Raw genomic sequence first — 20574 nt, 5'->3', positions numbered from 1 at the left:
TGTGGGTCTGCCGATGGGGTCTTATCCGCTTACTCGGCAGAGCCTGAAAGGACTTTGTCAATGGGTGCTGATCCACTTATATGACAATACACCTTATGAAGGAGCACACAACCAATCCCGACCACCTGATCCTAACCATATGTTAGAACTAAAGATTGTTCCGAGTTATCCCCGAACTCTTCACAACAACCGTAACTCAAAACCACTACGCACACATACATAATTTTCTAAAAAAAAATATTATACTCATCTAATTAGATATGACAAGATTCTCTTACTGAACAACATAGACGGCCGCCCGTGCTAAACCAAGTCCTCCATTGTTCAAAGAGACTCCAGACCATATCTAAAAAGAAGAAAAGTATATACTTTAAGGATTGGTGTCGGCTCCCATACCCAGAATCGTATCCGCCGATACGAAAGGACCCAGAGAAAAACACTTCTCATATGTCACACGAACGTCTTTCAAGTAATGAGATGCAAATACTGAGTTGCATCTCCAAAATGTCGTATCTATGATGTTTTTAAGCGACATATTCTTATGAAACGAGAGAGACGTCGCTACTGCTCTCACTTCATGAGCTTTAACTTTCAACAGTCGAAACTCTTCGTCAGGACAGACCTTATGCGCGTCTGTAATGACGTTCCTCACAAAGAATGCCAGAGCATTCTTGGACATCAGTCTTGTGGGGTCTTTTACCGCGCACCAAAGACCTTGTCTAGAGCCTCCCATCTGATGCTTTCTCTGAATGTAGAACTTTAGAGCTCTTACAGGGCATAGAGACCTTTCTGCTTCTCTTCCTACGAGACTCGATATGCCTTTGACTTCGAATGACTTAGGCCAGGGATTCGAGGGATTCTCGTTCTTAGCTAAAAACAGGGTCTTAAACGAGCAAATAGCTGAGTCTCCCTTGAAACCTACTTTATCCTGCAGAGCATGTAATTCACTAACTCTCTTTGCCGTAGCTAAAGATAATAGGAATAGGCATTTTCTGGTGATGTCTCTAAACGATGCCAGATGAGGAGGTTCGAACCTTTCGGATGAAAGAAACTTGAGAACCACGTCTAGGTTCCAGTTAGGAGGGACCGGTTCCTTCGACTTTGAAGTCTCAAAGGACCTTATGAGATCGTGGAGATCTTTATTATCTGCCAGATCTAATCCTCTATTCCTGAAGACTGCCGAGAGCATACTTCTGTATCCCTTTATTGTGGATACAGCTAGATGAGATTGCTCTCTCAGGAATAGAAGGAAATCAGCAATTTCCGCTATAGAGGTAGTGGAGGAGGACAACTTCTTAGTTCTACACCACCTTCTAAAAACCTCCCACTTTGACTGATATACTTGCCTAGTGGAGGTTCTGCGTGCTCTCGCAATCGCGCTTGCAACTTCGCGAGAAAACCCTCTCGTTCTGACGAGTCTTTCGATAGTCGAAAGGCAGTCAGAGCGAGAGCGGGGAGGTTTTGATGATACCTCTTGAAGTGTGGCTGTCTGAGAAGATCCATCCTTCTTGGTAGGGATCTGGGAAAGTCTACGATCCACTCTACCACCTCCGTGAACCAATCTTGGGCCGGCCAAAAGGGGGCTATCAATGTCATCCTCGTCTCCTTTGACGCCACAAACTTTTTCAGTACTAGTCCCAGGATTTTGAATGGAGGAAAAGCATAGACGTCTACGCGAGACCAATCTAGCAGGAAGGCGTCTACCATAAGAGCTCTTGGGTCTTCCACGACCGAGCATAAGACTGCCAGCCTTTTGGAGATGAATGTGGCGAAGAGATCCACATGAGGGGTCCCCCACAGAGACCAGAGATCTTGACACACCTCCTCGTGTAGGGTAAACTCTGTATGAAGGACATGGTTCCTCCTGCTGAGTCTGTCCGCCCTCACATTCTTTACTCCCTGAACGAACCTTGTAAGAAGGGAGATGTTCCTGTGAGACGTCCAAAGCAAAAGGTCTTTCGTCAGCTCGTAAAGGAACGAGGAGTGAGTCCCTCCTTGTTTTCGAATGTAGGCAAGTGCCGTGGTGTTGTCCACGTTTACTTGCACTACTTTGTTCGAAACCAGAGGTTCTAGACTCTTCAAAGCCAGGTGTACGGCGAAGAGCTCTTTGCAGTTTATGTGCCAAGACACCTGCGCTGGTTCCCAGGTGCCTGACACCTCCTTCGAGCCTAATGTTGCTCCCCAACCTTTCTCCGACGCGTCGGAGTACAACACTAGGTCTGGGTTCTGGATTTTTAGAGAGATCCCTTTGTTCTCTTTCAGAGGGGGCAACCACCATTCCAAGTGCAGTCTTATCTCCACTGGAATGGGAAAGGCGTCCGAAAGTTGTCCAGTTTTCCAACTCCAAGACCTCTTGAGGAAGAATTGAAGCGGACGTAAATGAAGTCTTCCTAGCGGGAAGAACTGTTCGAGCGAGGAAAGGGTCCCTAGAAGGCTCAACCATTCCCTCGCCGACGTCTGTTCCTTCCTTAAGAAGAGAGAGACTATCTGCAAACCTTTTGCGATTCTCTCTTGCGAAGGAAATACTCGAAAACCCCGAGAATCCATCTGAATCCCCAGATAGACTAAGTTCTGTCTGGGGGTCAGCTGCGACTTCTCGAGGTTCACGAGTAATCCCAACGCTCTGATCAGATCTAAAGTTAACGTAAGGTCCTCCAAGCACTGTGTCTCTGATCTGGCCCTGATGAGCCAGTCGTCCAGATACAGAGAGACATTTACTCCTTTGAGGTGAAGAAACCTCGCCACATTTTTCATCAGGCTTGTGAAGACCTGAGGAGCTGTGGAAAGGCCGAAACACAAGGCTCTGAACTGAAAGATCCTTCCCCCAGTCATGAAACGGAGGTACTTCTTCGATGAAGGGTGGATCGGGACGTGAAAATAGGCGTCCTGGAGATCTAGAGACACCATCCAATCTCCTTGTCGCAATGACGCAAGGACTGAGGCAGAAGTCTCCATCGAGAACTTCTCCTTCTGAACAAATTTGTTCAGAGAGCTGACGTCTAGTACTGGTCTCCAGCCTCCCGAGGCCTTCGCAACCAGAAAAAGGCGATTGTAAAACCCCGGGGAGTTTTGATCCAGTACTAGTTCTATCGCTCTCTTGTCCCACATTTGTTCCACCATCGATCGAAGAGTATCCCCCCTCAGCACAGGATCCTTGTACTGGCTGTTAGTTCCCGTGGTGTTGACGTTAGGGGAGGAGTGTTCAGGAAAGGGATACGATATCCCTTCCTTATTACAGACATCGATGACGCGTCTGCGTTTATAAGCGTCCAGGCCTCCACAAATCCCAGGAGCCTGGCACCTACTGGTGCTTGGAGGAGAGAAGCATCACTTTCCCTTTTTAAAGGGACGAAAGGCAGACCTACCTCTCTTCTCAGGAGCCTTCCTTCTTGCGGGAGGTCTGGAGGTCGGGCCACCTCGAAAGGGCTGAACTGATGTACTCGGTCCTTTCTTGTCAGTAGTAGAAGCAGGCTTCTTCTTCCTTGCTGACTGCGTCAGAAGGTCTTGAGTCGCCTTCTCAGTTAATGAACGAGAAATGTCCTTCACCAACTGAGAAGGGAACAAAAAGTCAGACAAAGGCGAGTACAGTAGCGCTGCCCTCTGAGCGTGGGAGACCGCTTTGGTTAAAAAGGCACTATATACTGTCCTCTTTTTAAGAAGACCTGCTCCAAATAAAGAGGAGATCTCAACCGAGCCATCCTGAACCGCTTTGTCTATACAAGACAAAATACACAAAAGGACTTCTGGTTCGAGTCCTTCAGAATCATGGGCTTTCTTGGACATCACCCCAAGGGACCAATCTAAGAAGTTGAAAACTTCCAATACATGAAAGAGTCCCTTGAGGAGATGGTCCAGTTCTGAAATGCCCCAAGTTATACGTGCCGAGTTCAAACCTTGTCTACGTGAAGCGTCAACTAAGGTCGAAAAGTCCGCTTCTGACGTAGACGGAAGAGAAATACCCATATTCTCTCCCGTCTGATACCAAATGCCTCTTTTACCAGCTAGTCTCGCTGGAGGCATGCAGAAGACCGTTCTGACTAACTCCTTCTTAGACTTCATCCAAGAGTCTAAAGACTGAAGAGCCCTCTTCATCGAAATGGCGGGCTTCATTCTGAGAAAAGACGAAGATTTCTTCGTCTTAGCACTCGAGAAAAGAGAGCGCGGAGAAGGAGGAGCGGCAGGAGTCAAGTCGTCTCCATACTCCTCTAGAAGCAAGGCTGTCAAAACTTTATAGTTCGACAGTCCTTCTCTTCCTTGATACTCTTCCTCCGAGTCTACTTCTAACTCGGGGTCTATATGAGTCTCCGCTGCCAATTCAGTACGTCTTTCCTCTGGAGGAGACAAACTCCTAATAGGAGAGGGGCTAAGGGAATGATATTCCTTCCTCTTCCCCGCTTTAATAGTCCTGGAAGGCGCCAACAGCTCAGGCTTCTCTCCATAAATGGATGACGCTTCCCGCTTGGATGACGCTTCTCGTCCGCCAAGCGTCCTGGCTGACGCCTCCCGCTTGTGTGGCTGCTGACGTCTGGATGACGCCTCGCGCCTGGAAGACGCTTCGCTCTCAAAAGGCGTCCTAACTGGCGCCAAAATATTGGTTGGAGCCTCGCGTCTAAAAGCAGCTTTAAATGACGCTTCATGCCTAGAAGACGTCTCACGTCTCTCTGGCGTTACGTGTCTTCCGTAAGATCCTCCCGATCTCGCTCTCGAAACCGAAGCCTCTGCGATATGTTTGGAAGCTTCACGTTTGCATGACGCCTCTCGCTTAGCAGGGGAGAGAGGACGAGACTTCTTGATTGGAAGTGCAACGTCCTTCCTACGAGGCGCTAACACTCCCACCAAAGAGGCCAGTTGCTCTTGTACTGCCAAGATAATCTTCCTTGAAGCTTCTCCCACGTCATTTGCATGACGCCTCTCGTCTTCAATCGGGGGAGAAGTAGGAAAGTGTTCTTCTGCCTCCACGTCGGGTGACGCTGACGCCACCTTCGCCTTCTTAATAGACGAGGGAGCGTCATCTGAGAAACGCTCCGGGCTCGAATCAAATTCGGGTTCTTTCAAATGCCGTTTCAGAGGCCTAGATAAATCCGACTCCTTCCACCCTCGTTTAGGTGAGGGCGAGGGAGATGAGAAACACTCACGAAGGACACTTTTTCTAAAGCGCCCTTGAGCAGCCTGCCACGAAACAGAGCTTGCTGAAGGGACGTCTGACCGTTGGGGATTCCCCACGACCTCCTTAAGGCTTTCGACTTTCCTTCTCCTCTGGGCATGGGAGCTTGGAAGAGGTCTAGGCCTGGGAGCGTCGCAGGGACGATCAAACGCCCCCTCCACAACACTGGGAGAACTCACTTCACTGTAATGCTCACTTTCACTAGCCTTACCTTGTAAGTCCGCCATTTTGGACTTCATGTCTCGAATAGTAGCTTTCAGATCGGCGATTTCCGAGGCCGATTCCGAAAGTAAACCTTGTGAATTAGACACATAGGGAGAATCTAAATCATTAGGATTAGAAAAAGTATCAATAAAAGGCTCAATAGGCCTTGAACTCACACCTTTCAGACGTCTAACCCTATCCCTCTCTAACTTCTTCAAATAAGAAGTTAAAGTCTTCCATTCTTCTGCATTTAATCCCTCGCATTCATGACAAGTATTAGTAGCAGAACACTGAAACCCCCTACATTTACGACATACAGTGTGAGGATCAACCGAAGCTTTCGGTATCCTCACCCTGCAGCCTACATTCACACACATTCTCACACTCACATTTGAATCAGACATACTGAGAAAATTCCAAAAAGCAAGTCCAAAATCAGTCCACAGTAGCGAATGCCAAAAACACGATCCAGATACGTCACCAAAAAGCCGATAAACGATGATCAAAGGATGAAATAAGAATCTAAGTCAGGAGGTAATAGCAACAATGTTGATACCACCGGCGACAGAGAAAATATGATAGAAAACGGGAATGGTTCCTAGTCCTGCCGCCCAGGGCAGGCCGGTAGATCACCTGACCTACCTGTAGCGAGTGGCGCGAAATTTGAATTTCTGTCGGGGACGACGGAGTCTTAGCTATGTATATATCTGACAGGAAAGTTGATTGTATGAAATTGAAGATAGCCAGTCTCTGGATGAGGATTTTTCTGCGGACTGGCTCAAGCTGTTCTCCTGTGCGGACAGGGCAGCGAGACACGGTTCAGTGGAATTGGCTGCCTTATTCACTATGGGAGTACTCAAGAAGAGAGAACGGTGGTGCTCCTTCACATCTCTATGAGTAACCACGAAACAAACATCAGCTTTGTTGTTCTCCATCCCGAGTAAACTTCATCTGTTTCCAAAAGAAACCATCGAGCATGTACTGTCGGACCTCGAGAACAAGTTCACCAATGATCTTCTGTCTCAATCAGTAAGAAGACCTAAGGAACCTTGGGCGACAAGAGCCAAAGCTTCCCCTTTCCAAAAGCACACCTTTCGAGGAGGTAAGTCGAGGTGGCAGCAGACACCAAAGACTAACCTACGAACCACCTCCAAGTCTACCAAGAGACCTCTCTTGAAGACAGATAAATGATCGAAAGGTCCTTCACCCACCCGTTGGGGCAAAAACTCCACAGCTACTGGGAGGAATTGGGGTCGAAGAGGAGCAGAACAGCGGGTCATACAGGTGCTTTGAGGGGGATATGTGATCCCTTACACTGGATCCACTACTGTCCAATACACCTGTCTGTTTGACAGCATACTCTACGGGATCAATAAGAGCTTTGGCTTTAGACGTAGAAGAGCTCATCAGCCAAGAGGTCATAGAGGAGGTAACAGACACGAACTTCCCAGGGTTTTACAACCGGCTCTTTGTAGTCCCCAAGGTGTCAGGGGGATGGAGACCTGTTTTGGACGTGAGCACTTTGAACATTCTCGTCCGGAAGATGAAATTCCGAATGGAAAACCAGTCGATCAGTAATGTCAGCCATCCAAGCGGGTGACTGGATGGTATCTCTCGACCTGAAGGATGCATACTTCCATGCCCCCATTCATCAGAACTCCAGAAAGTTCCTAAGATTCGTCTTGAAGAGGAGTCTTCCAGTCCAGAGCCCTCTGCTTCGGTCTGCCACACACCTCAAGTATTTACTCGGATTCTCGCTCTTCTGGGAAAATGGCTGCACTTGATGAGGACCAACACAGCCTTTTACTTAGACGACTGGCTCTTGAGAGCCGGATCCAGTCGTCCTTGTGTGAAGGACTTGGAGAAGACGCTTACTTTGACACAACAATTGGGTATCTTAATAACCACTGAGAAGTCCCAATTGATTCCTACTCAGAGGATTCTCTATTAAGGATGATTCTCTCTAGCTTTTCGGGTTTTTCTCTCCCTGAAGAAGAAAGAATCTTGCCTGTCGCCAGTCCAACAGTTTCTGGTTCACCCATCCTGCTCAGCTCTCGAATGGATGAGCCTAGTCAGGACCCTGGCTTCACTGGAGAGTTTGTTAAGTCAGGACCCCTACACATGAGGCCGCTTCAGTTCTTCTTGAAAACAAATTGGTCCCGGAAGACACAGTCGGACTCACTAGTTTTCCCCCTAATGTAAGAGATAACGATGGATCTTCGTTGGTAGCTTTCAAGGGAAAGATTACAAGAAGAAATTTCCCTAGTCGTGTCAAACCCCGACCTGCAGTTCTTCTCAGATGCCTCAGCCAGCGGATGGGGAGCCCTCCTAGGAGCCAAGAGAGTATCAGGTCTGTGGACAGAATGAGAAAGACCTTGCACATCAATGGAAAGGAATTGAAGGCCATCCTTTTAGGAGTACAAGCGTTCGACCTTTAGTCACCGGAGGAAACATAGCAGACTATTCCGCCAACACCACAGCATAGTCGTGTGTGCGGAAGCAGGGAGGGACCCACTCATTCTCTCTCAGCAATATAGCCGAAGATCTCCTCACCTGGACGAACGAGAAGAGGATCACCCTTCCTCCAAGATTGCATAAGGGAGAATGAACGTGATTGCAGATGAACTGAGTCGGGTAAATCAGGTGTTGCCAACAGAAAAGACTCTGAACAAGAGTGTGTGTCAGGACCTCTGGAAGCTTTGGGGAAGACCATCAGTAGACCTGTTCGCCACATCGAGGCACAATCGCCTTCCCCTTCCTCTTCTCCTATTCCAGAACCACTAGCGTGGAGAACAGATGCGATGCTGCTAGATTGGGCAGGACTGGACGATTGCGCTTTTCCTCCCTTCGGAATGATAAGAGAGATCTTAAACAAGCTTCAATCGCACCAGAATGTGACAATGACCCTAGTAGCGCCATTCTGGCCCAGGAAGGAGCAGTTCCCGGACCTTCTCAATCTGCTGGTGGATTTACCAGACTACTTCCACAAAATCCATCGCTTCTCAGATAACCCCATTACAACCGATACCACAAAGGTTGTCCGCTCTGGTCCTGACAGGATTCAGACTGACAGGAACCTAGTCCGAGCAAAAGGGTTTCCGCGAAGGGCGTCAGAAGCTATTGCTAGCTGCAGAAGAAGCTCTTCTGCCGAGCTCTACCAGTCCCAGTGGAGAGTTTTAGGTCATGGTGCAGACGACCTAGCATCTCTTCTTCTGAAACATCTGTAACAGAAATTGAGGAATTTTGTTATTTCTGAGGGACACCAAGAAGTTACATCAGTTTCCAAGCATAGAGGCCTCAACATTCGTCTTTATGTTCCTCCAAGATTCCAAGCATGAAGACGTGGAATGGAATTGGATGTAGTTTAGGGTGGCTCAACGGTCCCCAATTCGAACCATTGAGTTCATCAACGATGAGAGACTTACCTAGGAAGACACTATTCCTAGTTGCCTTAGCCACAGCGGGCAGAGTAAGTGAGAGTCCACAAGGCCGGAGAAGTCTCCTTAGGAGGAGGCAAAAACTCCCAGAGAAGGAACTTCTCCTGACGCATAAAACCTGTAGTTTTTATTTGCAACTTCGACTGAGGGAAGGCGAATGAAGCCTTGCCTGACTCCCTCTTCTTAGCAAGCCACTCTTCTCTACTTTCAGTGCTTTCTTCGAGGACTGGTTTCGGTATTCCTGAAGGCGTTGATCTCCTATCCTTCACAAACATCGATGGAGGGGAATAAGACGAAGCCGATTCAAAAAACAAAGTCCGTATACGTCTGCAACAGGAACCTTAACAGACTAGAATAAGCAGAAGAGGGCTTCGAATCTTGGTCTTGAGTTTCCTCTTCTGACAGGACGGCCAATACCCCGTCTTCCTCTTCCGTCTGGCTCGTTGTCTTCTTCAAAAAGACCATCAATTCTTGAAGTTGATGTTTAAAGGAACCCAAAGCAGAATCCTCTAGCAAGGGTTTGGCCTTCGCATCATCCTTAGGCGAAGATGAAGTCGTGGCTGTCGTAAGGCTCTTCTTCGAAAACGAACGACTGGGAGTCGAAACAACACGAGACATATGAGGCGAACGAGTCGAAGCAGCTTGAGACGTATGAGGCGAACGAGTCGAAGCAGCTCGAGGCGAATGAGGCGAACGAGTCGAAGCAGCTCGAGGCAAATGAGACAAACGAGTCGAAATTCCTATCGCCACACAACCAGGGTTGCCGTTTTGAGGAATTTCGTCTATAAGTGTGGCTTTCTGGTGACATCTGGTAACTCCTCGTGGCTTTTCCGACCACAGGCTACGGCACTGAATAATGAAATTCTTCATTTGCCTTTATGTAGAAAAAACGGTACCACTGCACACAACGAATCCAACAATGCGAGTCAGTCTCACAAGTGTGCGAATGTAACGCACCTGAATGTCTGACTCCATCCGAAGATACGCTATCCGAAGAGGACTGATGATCCTCCCCAAAAATCTGGTCCGGAGTCATGGCTGTCGTATGGTTCTTCTTCGAAAACGAGCGACTAGGAGTCGAAACCACACGAGACGTATGAGGCGAACGAGTCGAAGCAGCTCGAGGAGAATGAGGCGAACGAGTCGAAACAGCTCGAGACGAATGAGGCGAACGAGTCGAAACTCCTACCGATACACAACGAGGCGAGTCAGTCTCGCAAGCGCGCGAGCGCTCTTAACAGGCAGCGACATCCCTCTCGTACGCTGGGCATGTCTCTTCAAAGGACACGGCACTAAATCACTCCACACTTTTCGCCTCGACACAGGCGAACTGCACTTCCGAGTCGGACAACAACTGCACGTCACTGATATCTACACCTTTCCAGCGGCGTTTCCTGGGCACTCGCGAGTCGACTACGTCGACGGAGTCGGTGACTGACTGTGGGCAAACTTCCCCAGTCTCCCTTCGACCTCCGGTATGTCTTCTCCCGGGAGCTGGGGAGTATGACAGTGACCTTCGTCTAGGAGAACAGGGGGAACGGACAGCCGTCTCCTCGGGCACGACACTGACACTTGGCCTAACACTGGCCTTACCAAACAATTACATAATCAGAGCCCTCCCTCCTCCCCACAGATGGACGTTGCGGCTCAAATGAATTGAAGTCTAAAGCTCAACAGCACCAGGTATTCCCGAAAGTGGGCGGGATCTGTATCACCTACACAAACGATGGCAGCACTGCTACCGCCGCCAGGAATTTGAATTTTCGACTGCCGGGTAAGAAAGCGTACAGCTAATGTAATTGTTTGGTAAGTCACTTATGTGAAATGCATCTTTTACACTTTAAAAAACTGATAACACATAGGTACGTACTCCTAATTTTAAAAACTGCAAACAGTAAGTGCACAACAGTGCAAAAGAACATTCTCATAAAAAATACTCACCTATCGATAAAAGTGAATGATACAATTCTAAAGTGAACTGGGAAAGAGGTACATCTTCAGATACAGGCACAATAGCTACAGTTGAATAATTGCTCTGCGACGGACGCTGTTCAATATTCACGCTGAGAGGTTCGCGGGATGTTGACTTCCAAGATCCTGGAAAAGTTTATGCCTTCGTCACACCAGTAATTCAAGATCATATTCAATGTAATTAACTATGAAACTTACAGGGTTGGCACACTTCACAATGAGAATTTTGAAAACTTTACAATACTAATGTGCAGTACAGAAATCAAAGGTCTTTCAAGAGTTTACTGAAGAGCTTAATACTGACCTAACAATCTCTGCCCTAACAACTTGATCAGCCTTGTCATAACGATTGGATGCTTTAGCTTGATGATATTAAAAAGTCCCTCGGGTAATTTGGCAAGCTCCGAGTCTCGAACTGCCATGACTGTTGTACTCCGATCCGTCTGTGTCAACAGTTCAACCTGAAAGGTGAACATTCAAGTTAGCAATAAATATACAACAAAATAAGTATTAAATTTCACCTGAAAAATTGGTAAAACGTACGCAATGGAATGGATTTAATACCTTCAATGGCAATCAAACTGATTAAAAATCTACTCATCTCACTGTAATATTGGTCTCCATAAGGAGAGTTCTATGTTTATATAGCTAGTTTTTTCCACAGCTTGTGCACTACTAATATAAAACGTTGATCTGCGTCGTGAAGAACCTTAAGGTAGTTTTTGTGCCGATAAAATCATTCAAATATCAACTGTTATTAACGCTCAAGAGAATCTTAAAGGAACACTAACTCTACATAGAATATCAAATTACACCTACATCATCTAGAACCATCGGACATGTTCAACATTACACCAAATTATCATATGTAAAGTCCAAGTAAATTTAATTTATAGAGGAAAAATTTATATTTTTGCTGTTACTACTAATAGTGGCTTTACCATGTTAATTTTGCTTTTATTGGCCTCTATAGTCAAATAAATTAGCACACATTATGGCATTAAGACATTCATACATTATAAATTCAAAAATTATGACAAAAAAATAGACTTTCCACTTACTATACCAACAAGATCTCCTTTACCATACTCAGCTACGACTTCCTTTCTACCATTCTTGTGAGTGATGACAGACCTTAAACGGCCACTTAAGACAATGTATGTTGCATCAGTTTTTTGGCCTTGCCTGAAAATACAAGATCCTTGTTAAATTATAAATCATGTAAAGGGTATAGAATTGAGCTTCTAAAATTTTACAGGAGGAAAAAGATCAACTGTAAAGTGTACTGACAGAATATTTTCAATTGAGAGTCATTCTCTAATTTGTATGTACAAGTAGTAGTATACGAGTTTATGCATACTTATGGTAAATGACAATGCAAGCAAATGCTCTTCAACTTAAGTTGTTTCAAAATAAAAGTTTTCAGCTTAAACATTCATCACCTCTACCATTCATTTCATTCCTTTGTTTTGTCTTCCTCAAATATCCATTATATCCTACTCCCTCCTCATACTTCCCATCCAAGTAGGTTTTGGGTCTTCCAACTCTTCTGGTGACCACAGGTGTCTAGCTGACAGTACCAGTGGCGGACATGTAAGCTATCTCCAGCTCCCTTTCACCAGGATTTTGTAACTTTCTTTATGCTATCATTTCTTACTCTATCCAGCCATCTGACTTCTAATATTCATCTGAAAGCCTTATTCTGAAACTAACATCTTTCAGATACAGTTTCATTGTCATACTACGATTCATGTCTGTACCACCAATAGATCATACCATATACAATGGTCCACCAATATTCACAGGGGATGGGCACTAGACCTGCCCCCACGTATAGCTAGAACCCACGAATAGTTGGAATCCCTATAAAAACGCTGCCTATTACTTGATTAGCCGGAAAGAAGCTATTCATCTAAAATTAAAGTAAAAAAAAAACTGAATAAAATAAAATGCAAAAAATAAAGACTGCCACGCATTACACACTCAGTTGTGACATATTCATGATGAAAACCATCACCAGAATACCTACCTATAACAGACAATCAAAATATAAATGAGTTACTAATAGAGCAAACTGATTAGAGAAAACATAAAAAAATAGAAGTCATATCTCCAAATGAGCAATTTGTGAGTTGCTCACTAGCAGAAAGCAAATTTTACGAACCACATTAATCACAACACTTTATACAACCGTAAAAATAAAATTTCATCCTGACTTACTTGTAAAGTGCACGTCCAGCATCTAAGTGTTCCCAGTCTAGAGCAAAATCAATTTGTCTCACAAATGGAGACATGCGTCTAATGACAGTATTTGCCACGTGCAACACAACCTCTGGGGTCTGTTTGATAATCCTGGAAAAAAGAGAAGCTTTCAATTGTTTCTTATTAGTAATCTTGATTGACAGTTTGTTTTAACACTAAAGTTTTTCATGATCAAAATTAAGTACCTTAGATACTTGAAAAAACTAATATTCACTGAAGGTATTATTGTAAATATGCAGTAAATCCAATAATCTACCGACTTTCAGAGCATTATATCAAACGCTGAATTATAAACCAAAATATAACTGAAGCAAACCTATTTATTCAGGATTCCTTAAAAAGAGCTCCTAATTAGACGTTGTAACATCAAAAGGACATTGATTTTAAAATACAAATTTTTAGGCTTTCTTACGCAAAGAAAGTTTCTTTCGTGATTGTAGCAATCTTTGCAGGGTGCTTTGCTTTCACACTGAAAAATGAAGGGTCACCCGAAAGCACAGCAAGGCCACCAACCAAATCTCCCGGATGAGCTGTGAAGAGTAGAATATCTTCAGTGTGATCAGGAAGACGCTGTGAAACTGTCAGGGATCCTGTGAGAATATAAAGCAGAGCAGCTTCCTTCATGGAATCCTGCCTCATTAAGATTGACCCTGCAGGGACGTCTCGTACCTGTACTGCACCCTGCAGGATCTTATCAGAGTTTAAGTGCAACAAAGCTTGAATTTTCTCAGTGGCAACCTTAAGGAAATAACTGTCATCTCTTTGGTCCTTTGGATCCATCAAAACTATCTTCTTCTGACTACTCTGTCGGACAGGCGTTTCAGGGCCCTGTCCTCTTTCACGATCTACCTCGTCTTCTTCCCCGTCAGGAGTAGATCCACTGTCTCGCTTGACTTTGCTAGGGGAAGCTAGTGCTGGAGCAATGTTGCCGGAGCTGTCCCTTCTTGGAACCTGAAATTTGAAGAACACTTCAAAGACAGAAGACATGGGTCATGTGAATTCAGAAAATACCCGCAGGTCAGCAAATGACCAATTCAAGGAAGGGAAAATATTATGCCAGTAGTGTGGCATTTTTTTTTTACAAAGAACACCACAAACCAGTGCTAGTTGGTTTAATGTCCTAATCTGTTACTTCTGTTAGATTCATTAGTCTGCGATGATCACCACTTATTAAGCATTAGGGATTTTAGAGATAGTAACAAATGACTTACAAGAATAGATACAGTATAATCTAATCACCTGTAAATACACCACGACAAACTTTACATTTCTCTAGTTAAAAAATATTACCTTATTTATGAGCTCAGTTGAAAGTCCCAAATGCTGATGCAATGCCATGAACGTTACCCTCATCAACCGAGCCATGATGATCTGCACGACACGAACAAACATGTCCGGGTACTTGCGAAATATTTCTTCGAAAGCCTTGACAGGAAATTGCATCACAACTGAATCCTCCACTGCTTTAGCCCCAATAGTCTTGTACGGCTGGCGATGCCCAGTTAAAACATCGCAAAACGAGAGAAGTGAAATGATACTCTCTCCTGGCAAAACTTCTTTAAGTCCTAGGGTGGTGCAACCGTCTGGTTCATTGACATACACACATATGCAGCCCGTCTGGACTATAAAGATATTTTCATCATTCTGACCTGCAAGGAGAACAGTGTGACACACTTTTTCATATAGTACATTATGAACTTCTTCAACATATCCCTGAAATGTTATTGTCATGATACAATAAAGTTTGTTCATACTTACCTGGAAGATATATATATAGCTGTATTCTCCGAAGTCCGACAGAATTTCAAAACTCCCGGCACACGCAGTGGGCGGCCAGGTGGTTAGTACCCATTCCCGCCGCTGGGAGGCGGATATCTGGAACCATTCCAATTTTCTATTCAGATTTTTCATACCACTGTCCCCTGAGGGGAGGTGGGTGGGTACTTAATTATATATATCTGCCAGGTAAGTATGAACAAACTTTATTGTATCATGACAATAACATTTTGTTCATGAAACTTACCTGTCAGATATATATATAGCTGAATCCCACCATTGGAGGTGGGAAGGGACAGTATAGAAGGATTTTAGTAAACAAATTACATGCAGATGATTGACATCTTGGTTCCTTACCTGTTAGCATAGCTGACTTCGTGATTACTGTCACCCAAGTCTGCTTCTGCTTTACTAGAGTCTCCAGCAAGGTAGTGACCTATATAGCTGGTGAGTTCTAGATGATCTGTCAACGGGAGCGTGGCCACAATGTGACTAGACCATATTGACCATACTGTGAGGGCAACGAAGCTAAAAACCACCACCTGACCTAACCTATCGAAGTTAGTCCCATAACTTCTAGGCTAAAGAAAGGGAAAGCGCCTCAAGCGACCAACCCTTCAACCATAAACCAACACCATAAAATCAAAAGCACACCTATCCCTTTTCTATAGGATAGGATTCGTGCTGCTTCCTGCCCCCAATAACATTTCTGCGGATATGTATGGTCCTAGCGACTCGCAGTTCTCATATGCCGTCTTCACATCCAGCAGGTAATGTGAAGCGAACACAGAGTTGCTTCGCCAAAAAGTAGCACTTAGGATATCGCTGAGTGCCATATTCTTTTGAAACGCCATTGAGGTTGCGACAGCTCTCACCTCATGGGCTTTTACTTTCAAAAGTTTCAGATCACCATCTGGGCAGGACGCATGGGCCTCCCTGATGGTGCTTCGTAAAAAGAATGCCAGTGCATTTTTAGACATAGGAAAGTCAGGTCTCTTAACAGAACACCACAGATTTTCTGAAGGACCCCGACAGTCTTTAGTTTTCTGCAAATAAAACTTGAGAGCCCTGACAGGGCACAGGACTCTCTCTGGCTCACGTCCGATGAACTCCGTTAACCCCTTGATTTCAAAGGTCTTCAGCCAGGGGTTCGAAGGGTTCTCGTTCTTCGCTAAGAAGGCAGGGCTCAGGGAGCACACTGCATTGTGTCCCCTGAAGCCCACATGTTTACTCATTGCTTGAATTTCACTAACCCTTTTCGCGGTGGCAAGAGCGGTTAGGAAAATCGCCTTTCTAGTAACGTCTTTCAACGAGGCAGCATGCAGAGGTTCAAATGGACTCGATATCATGAACTTCAGAACTACGTCAAGGTTCCATGATGGGACCTTCGGTTGCGGTACTTTCGATGTTGCAAAGAACCTCAAAAGATCGTGAAGGTCTTTATCATTTGTCAGGTCTAACCCTCTGTGACAGAAGACAGCTGACAACATACTTTTATATCCTTTGATTGTGGGCACCGCAAGTCTGTCCACATTTTCTCAGATGTAGGAGAAAATCAGCGATCTGGTTCACAGAGGTTGTGGAGGAGGAAATACCTTTCTTCCTACACCACTTCCTGAAGACAGCCCACTTAGATTGATAAACTGCCCGAGAGGAAGCTCTTCTAGCGTTGGCAATAGCTTCTGCCACTGGTCTTGAAAAACCTCTCGCTCTGGCCAACCTTTTGATAGTCTGAACGCAGTCAGACTCAGAGCGGAGAGGTTTCCGTGGTACCTCTGGAAGTGGGGCTGTCTGAGAAGATCGGCTCTCTCTGGAAGGGTTCTTGGGAAGTCTACTAGAAGAGACATGACCTCCGTGAACCAGTCGCTTGAAGGCCAAAACGGGGCGATTAGAGTCATTCTCGCTCCCGGAGACGCCGCAAACTTCCTGATTACCTCTCCTAACAGTTTGAACGGGGGAAAGGCGTAGACGTCCATCCCCATCCAGTCCCATAGGATGGCGTCTATTGCTATCGCTTCCGAGTCGAGAACCGGTGAGCAATAAATAGGAAGCCTCTTCATTTTTGAGGTTGCGAAGAGGTCCATTAGCATGCGTCCCCAAAGTTTCCATAGTTCTTGGCAGACCTCTAGATGGAGAGTCCACTCCGTGGCAAGCAGTTGATGTTGGCGGCTTAGAAGATCCGCCCGGATATTTTGCACTCCCGACACGAACCTCGTTAGGATTACTATGTTCCGAGCTTTCGCCCATAGGAGGATGTCTCTTGCTATCTCGAACAGGGACCGAGAGTGTGTCCCCCCCCGTTTTTTTATATAAGTGAGAGCTGTGGTGTTGTCCGAGTTGATCTGGACAACTCGGCCCACCACTCGTTCCTCGAAGAATTGGAGAGCCAACCGAATGGCTTCCAACTCTTTCCGGTTTATGTGCCAGGACCTCTGTTCCCCTCTCCAGAGGCCTGACACTTCCTCCTTGCCTAGTGTTGCTCCCCAGCCCGCCATGGAAGCGTCTGAAAACAACACTAGGTCGGGCCTCAAAAGGCTGAGGGACAGTCCTTTTGATAGTTTGACTGGATCTTGCCACCACTTCAGATGATCCTTGACCGATTGGGAAATTATCAATGTCGTGTCTAGATCTTGCTTGTCCTTCCAGTTTTCTGCTAGAAAAAACTGGAGCGGCCTGAGGTGCAACCTCCCCAGGGAAACAAACTTCTCCAGCGAGGAAATGGTTCCCAGCAGACTCATCCATTCCTTCGCCGAGCATGTTTCCTTCCCTAAGAAGGCTGACACTTTTTCTAAGCATTTCTGCTGACGTTCCTTTGATGGAAAAGCTTGAAAAGCCACTGAATCCATCTGAATCCCCAGATACACGATGGACTGTGTGAGGATCAGATGGGACTTCTCGTAATTGACTATTAGGCCCAGTGCCTTCGTCAGCTGTAACGTCGTTTGAAGGTCCTCCAGGCACCTTGACTCCGAAGACGATCTGCTTAGCCAGTCGTCCAAGTAAAGTGAGACTCTTATTTTTGACAGGTGAAGCCATTTTGCTACGTTCCGCAATAAGGAGAGTGAATATCATCGGCGCCGTACTTAGACCAAAGCATAGAGCCCTGAACTGGAAGACCTGTCCTTTTAAGACGAATCTCAGGAATTTTCTTGATTGAGGATGAATTGGGACGTGGAAATAAGCGTCTTGGAGATCCAATGACACCATCCAGTCTCCTGGTCTCAAAGCCCCTAGTACAGACTGGGACGTTTCCATCCTGAACTTTTCTTTTCTCACAAAAAGGTTCAGCCTGCTGACGTCTAGGACAGGCCTCCATCCCCCAGACTGCTTCGGAACCAGGAATAACCGGTTGTAGAAGCCTGGGGAATCTAACGTTAGGACTTCTTCTACGGCTCTCTTCTCTAACATTTGGTCTAAAAGGTCAAGCAAAATTTGTTGCCTCTCCGGCTGGTATGGAGGAGCAGAGAGGAAAGGGATCTTGTATCCTCTCTCTATTATATCGAGGGACCAGGTGTCCGACCCTATCATTCTCCACGCATGAGCAAAAGATGTGAGTCTAGCTCCGACAGGTGCCTGAAGGGCAGAAATGTCAATTTTTTCCCTTGTTCTTTGAGGAAGCCTTGCCTCTAGAGAGCCCCCTTCCTCGCGGAAAAGCTCTCGAGGAAGGCGCTCCACGAAAGGGCTTAAACTTCTTCTTGGGGGCCTGAGCGGCTGAAGTAGAAGCCTGGGCTGTAGGACGTCTGAAAGACTGTGTCAAGAGGTCCTGCGTTGCCTTTTCCTGCAGGTTAACCGACAGATCCTTTATCATGGACTGCGGGAAAAGATGTGTAGAAAAAGGGGCGAACAACAATTCTGCTTTCTGCGCAGGAGACACCGATTTCGCCACAAAGCTGCAGTACAGAGCTCTCTTCTTTAGTAGCCCAGTAGCGAAATGGGATGCCAGTTCATCAGAACCATCCCTTACTGCTCTATCCATACAGGCCAACGCTTGATAATTCTTCCAAAGAAATCGAGTCCTAACTTCTGGATTGTAAGTCCAGGGCCCCCAAGCACCAATCCAAGAAGTTAAACACTTCTAAAGTCTTGAAGATACCTTTCAGATGGTGATCCGTTTCCGACATAGTCCAGGAAACCTTTGCTGATGATAGGTACGACCTCCTCGGAGCGTCAACCAAGTTAGCGAAATCGCCTTGAGAGGAAGACGGTGCTTTCAATCCCGCTTTTTCTCCCGTTTCGTACCAGATTCCCGCTCTCCCACTAAGTCTCGATGGAGGAAGAGCAAAGGAAGTGTTGCCTTTCGCCTTCCTTGAGTCCATCCAATCTTGGATTCTCTTAAATGCTCTCTTCGCAGAGAGCGAGGTAGCCATCTTAACGAAGCCAGGAGCTTTCCTGGCTTTCGATGAGGCCAACTGTGAAGGCGGAGAGCAAAGAACCGGTGCTTGAAACTTATCCGGGAACAAGTTTTTCAGAAGATGCGTTAACGTCTTATAATCCGAGGCGGATGACGTTGTTGGTTCTTCATCGTCCGTAGGACACGAATCACTAGACGATTCTCTTCCTTTAGAAGGACGTCTAGCTTCTCTAACATCATCTTCCATAACTATTTAAAGAAAAGTCAAAGCCAAAATCCAAATCAAACCACTATCGCGTATGCCAAGCCAACAATCCAGTCCAAAAAAACCAAAAGTCAATCAGGATACTCAAGGCAAAAAGAAGTTTTCAAAATCCTAGGCGGAGGTCTGTAAACAGTTGTTTACCGACCGGCGACAGAGAAAAATCTGAACAGAAAATGGGAATGGTTCCTGATATCCGCCTCCCAGCGGCGGGAATGGGTACTAACCACCTGGCCGCCCACTGCGTGTGCCGGGAGTTTTGAAATTCTGTCGGACTTCGGAGAATACAGCTATATATATATCTGACAGGTAAGTTTCATGAACAAAACATTATTTATGGAAGTGATATATTTTTTTTTTAAATGGACCAGTTCCTCCATAACAGTAGTACAGATAAAACTGCTATGATACCTCCATGAAAGTATGTACCTCATATCCATATTCCAGAACTATTGATTACAAAAAAGATAATATAAATCATAATGAAACAAAAAAAAAACAGAATAACAAATAACCAAAGAATCTACTGAGTCAGGAACCTACTTGAAGTACAGATTACCAGTTCAATGGCAACTATATGACTATACATATGAACAAAGATTATAGGTCTAAACACCAGTGAACAAAGTTCCAAATTCTCTGAAACCCTGCCACCCACCTGTTATAAGTAGACATATTGATGTCTAATTAAGTTTATCAACAAGAAAACTCAAGAGCTCTGATTTTATGGACAGAGAACAAATATTTGTTTACTATTAGTTGAAATTCTTAGGCCTCACAGTAAGAACCGAAATGTGAAACCAGATTTATTCTTTGCGAGGACAAGCCAAGCATATAATGAGAATATACAAAACATGAATAACAAATGATACATAAAATACCCTGACTTTGCACAAAACAAACTTATACAGTATCTGAATTACGTTTAATAATGAAGCTGCACATTACATTAACCCATCAACCCTACTCACCTACTGAAAACAGTGGTTGCCCTTTGTAGAGATGAATTGTCTGTACACTCTTGCAAAGTTCCAAGAACAATGGCATATCAAAATGACCAAACACTCTGTGGGAGGATACAATTCATTGTTATAAAGTGGTCTGTTGCTTCATCTAAATTATTCTTACCAATCTGTTTAAATGTGTA

General features: G+C 45.3%; 1 protein-coding gene across 3 annotated transcripts in view; it reads right to left on the bottom strand.

Moving 5' to 3' along the window:
- The window catches only part of LOC135227103 (neuropathy target esterase sws-like), a 97946-nt gene that overhangs the window by 49697 nt on the left and 27675 nt on the right, over window positions 1-20574 (bottom strand). For all 3 annotated transcript variants that reach the window (XM_064266962.1, XM_064266961.1, XM_064266963.1), the window contains exons 5-11: window positions 20399-20493; window positions 14329-14687; window positions 13451-13989; window positions 12997-13128; window positions 11838-11961; window positions 11081-11237; window positions 10747-10902 (exon numbers count right to left, since the gene is read on the bottom strand). In XM_064266962.1, the coding sequence (XP_064123032.1) occupies window positions 10747-10902; window positions 11081-11237; window positions 11838-11961; window positions 12997-13128; window positions 13451-13989; window positions 14329-14687; window positions 20399-20493 (1562 nt within the window). The remainder of the gene's footprint in view (window positions 1-10746; window positions 10903-11080; window positions 11238-11837; window positions 11962-12996; window positions 13129-13450; window positions 13990-14328; window positions 14688-20398; window positions 20494-20574) is intronic.

This window comes from Macrobrachium nipponense, chromosome 15 (assembly GCF_015104395.2).
Source record: "Macrobrachium nipponense isolate FS-2020 chromosome 15, ASM1510439v2, whole genome shotgun sequence".
NCBI lineage: Eukaryota > Metazoa > Arthropoda > Malacostraca > Decapoda > Palaemonidae > Macrobrachium > Macrobrachium nipponense.
The sequence above is the reverse complement of the archived record's forward strand: the minus strand, read 5'-3'. Positions and strand labels throughout refer to the sequence as shown.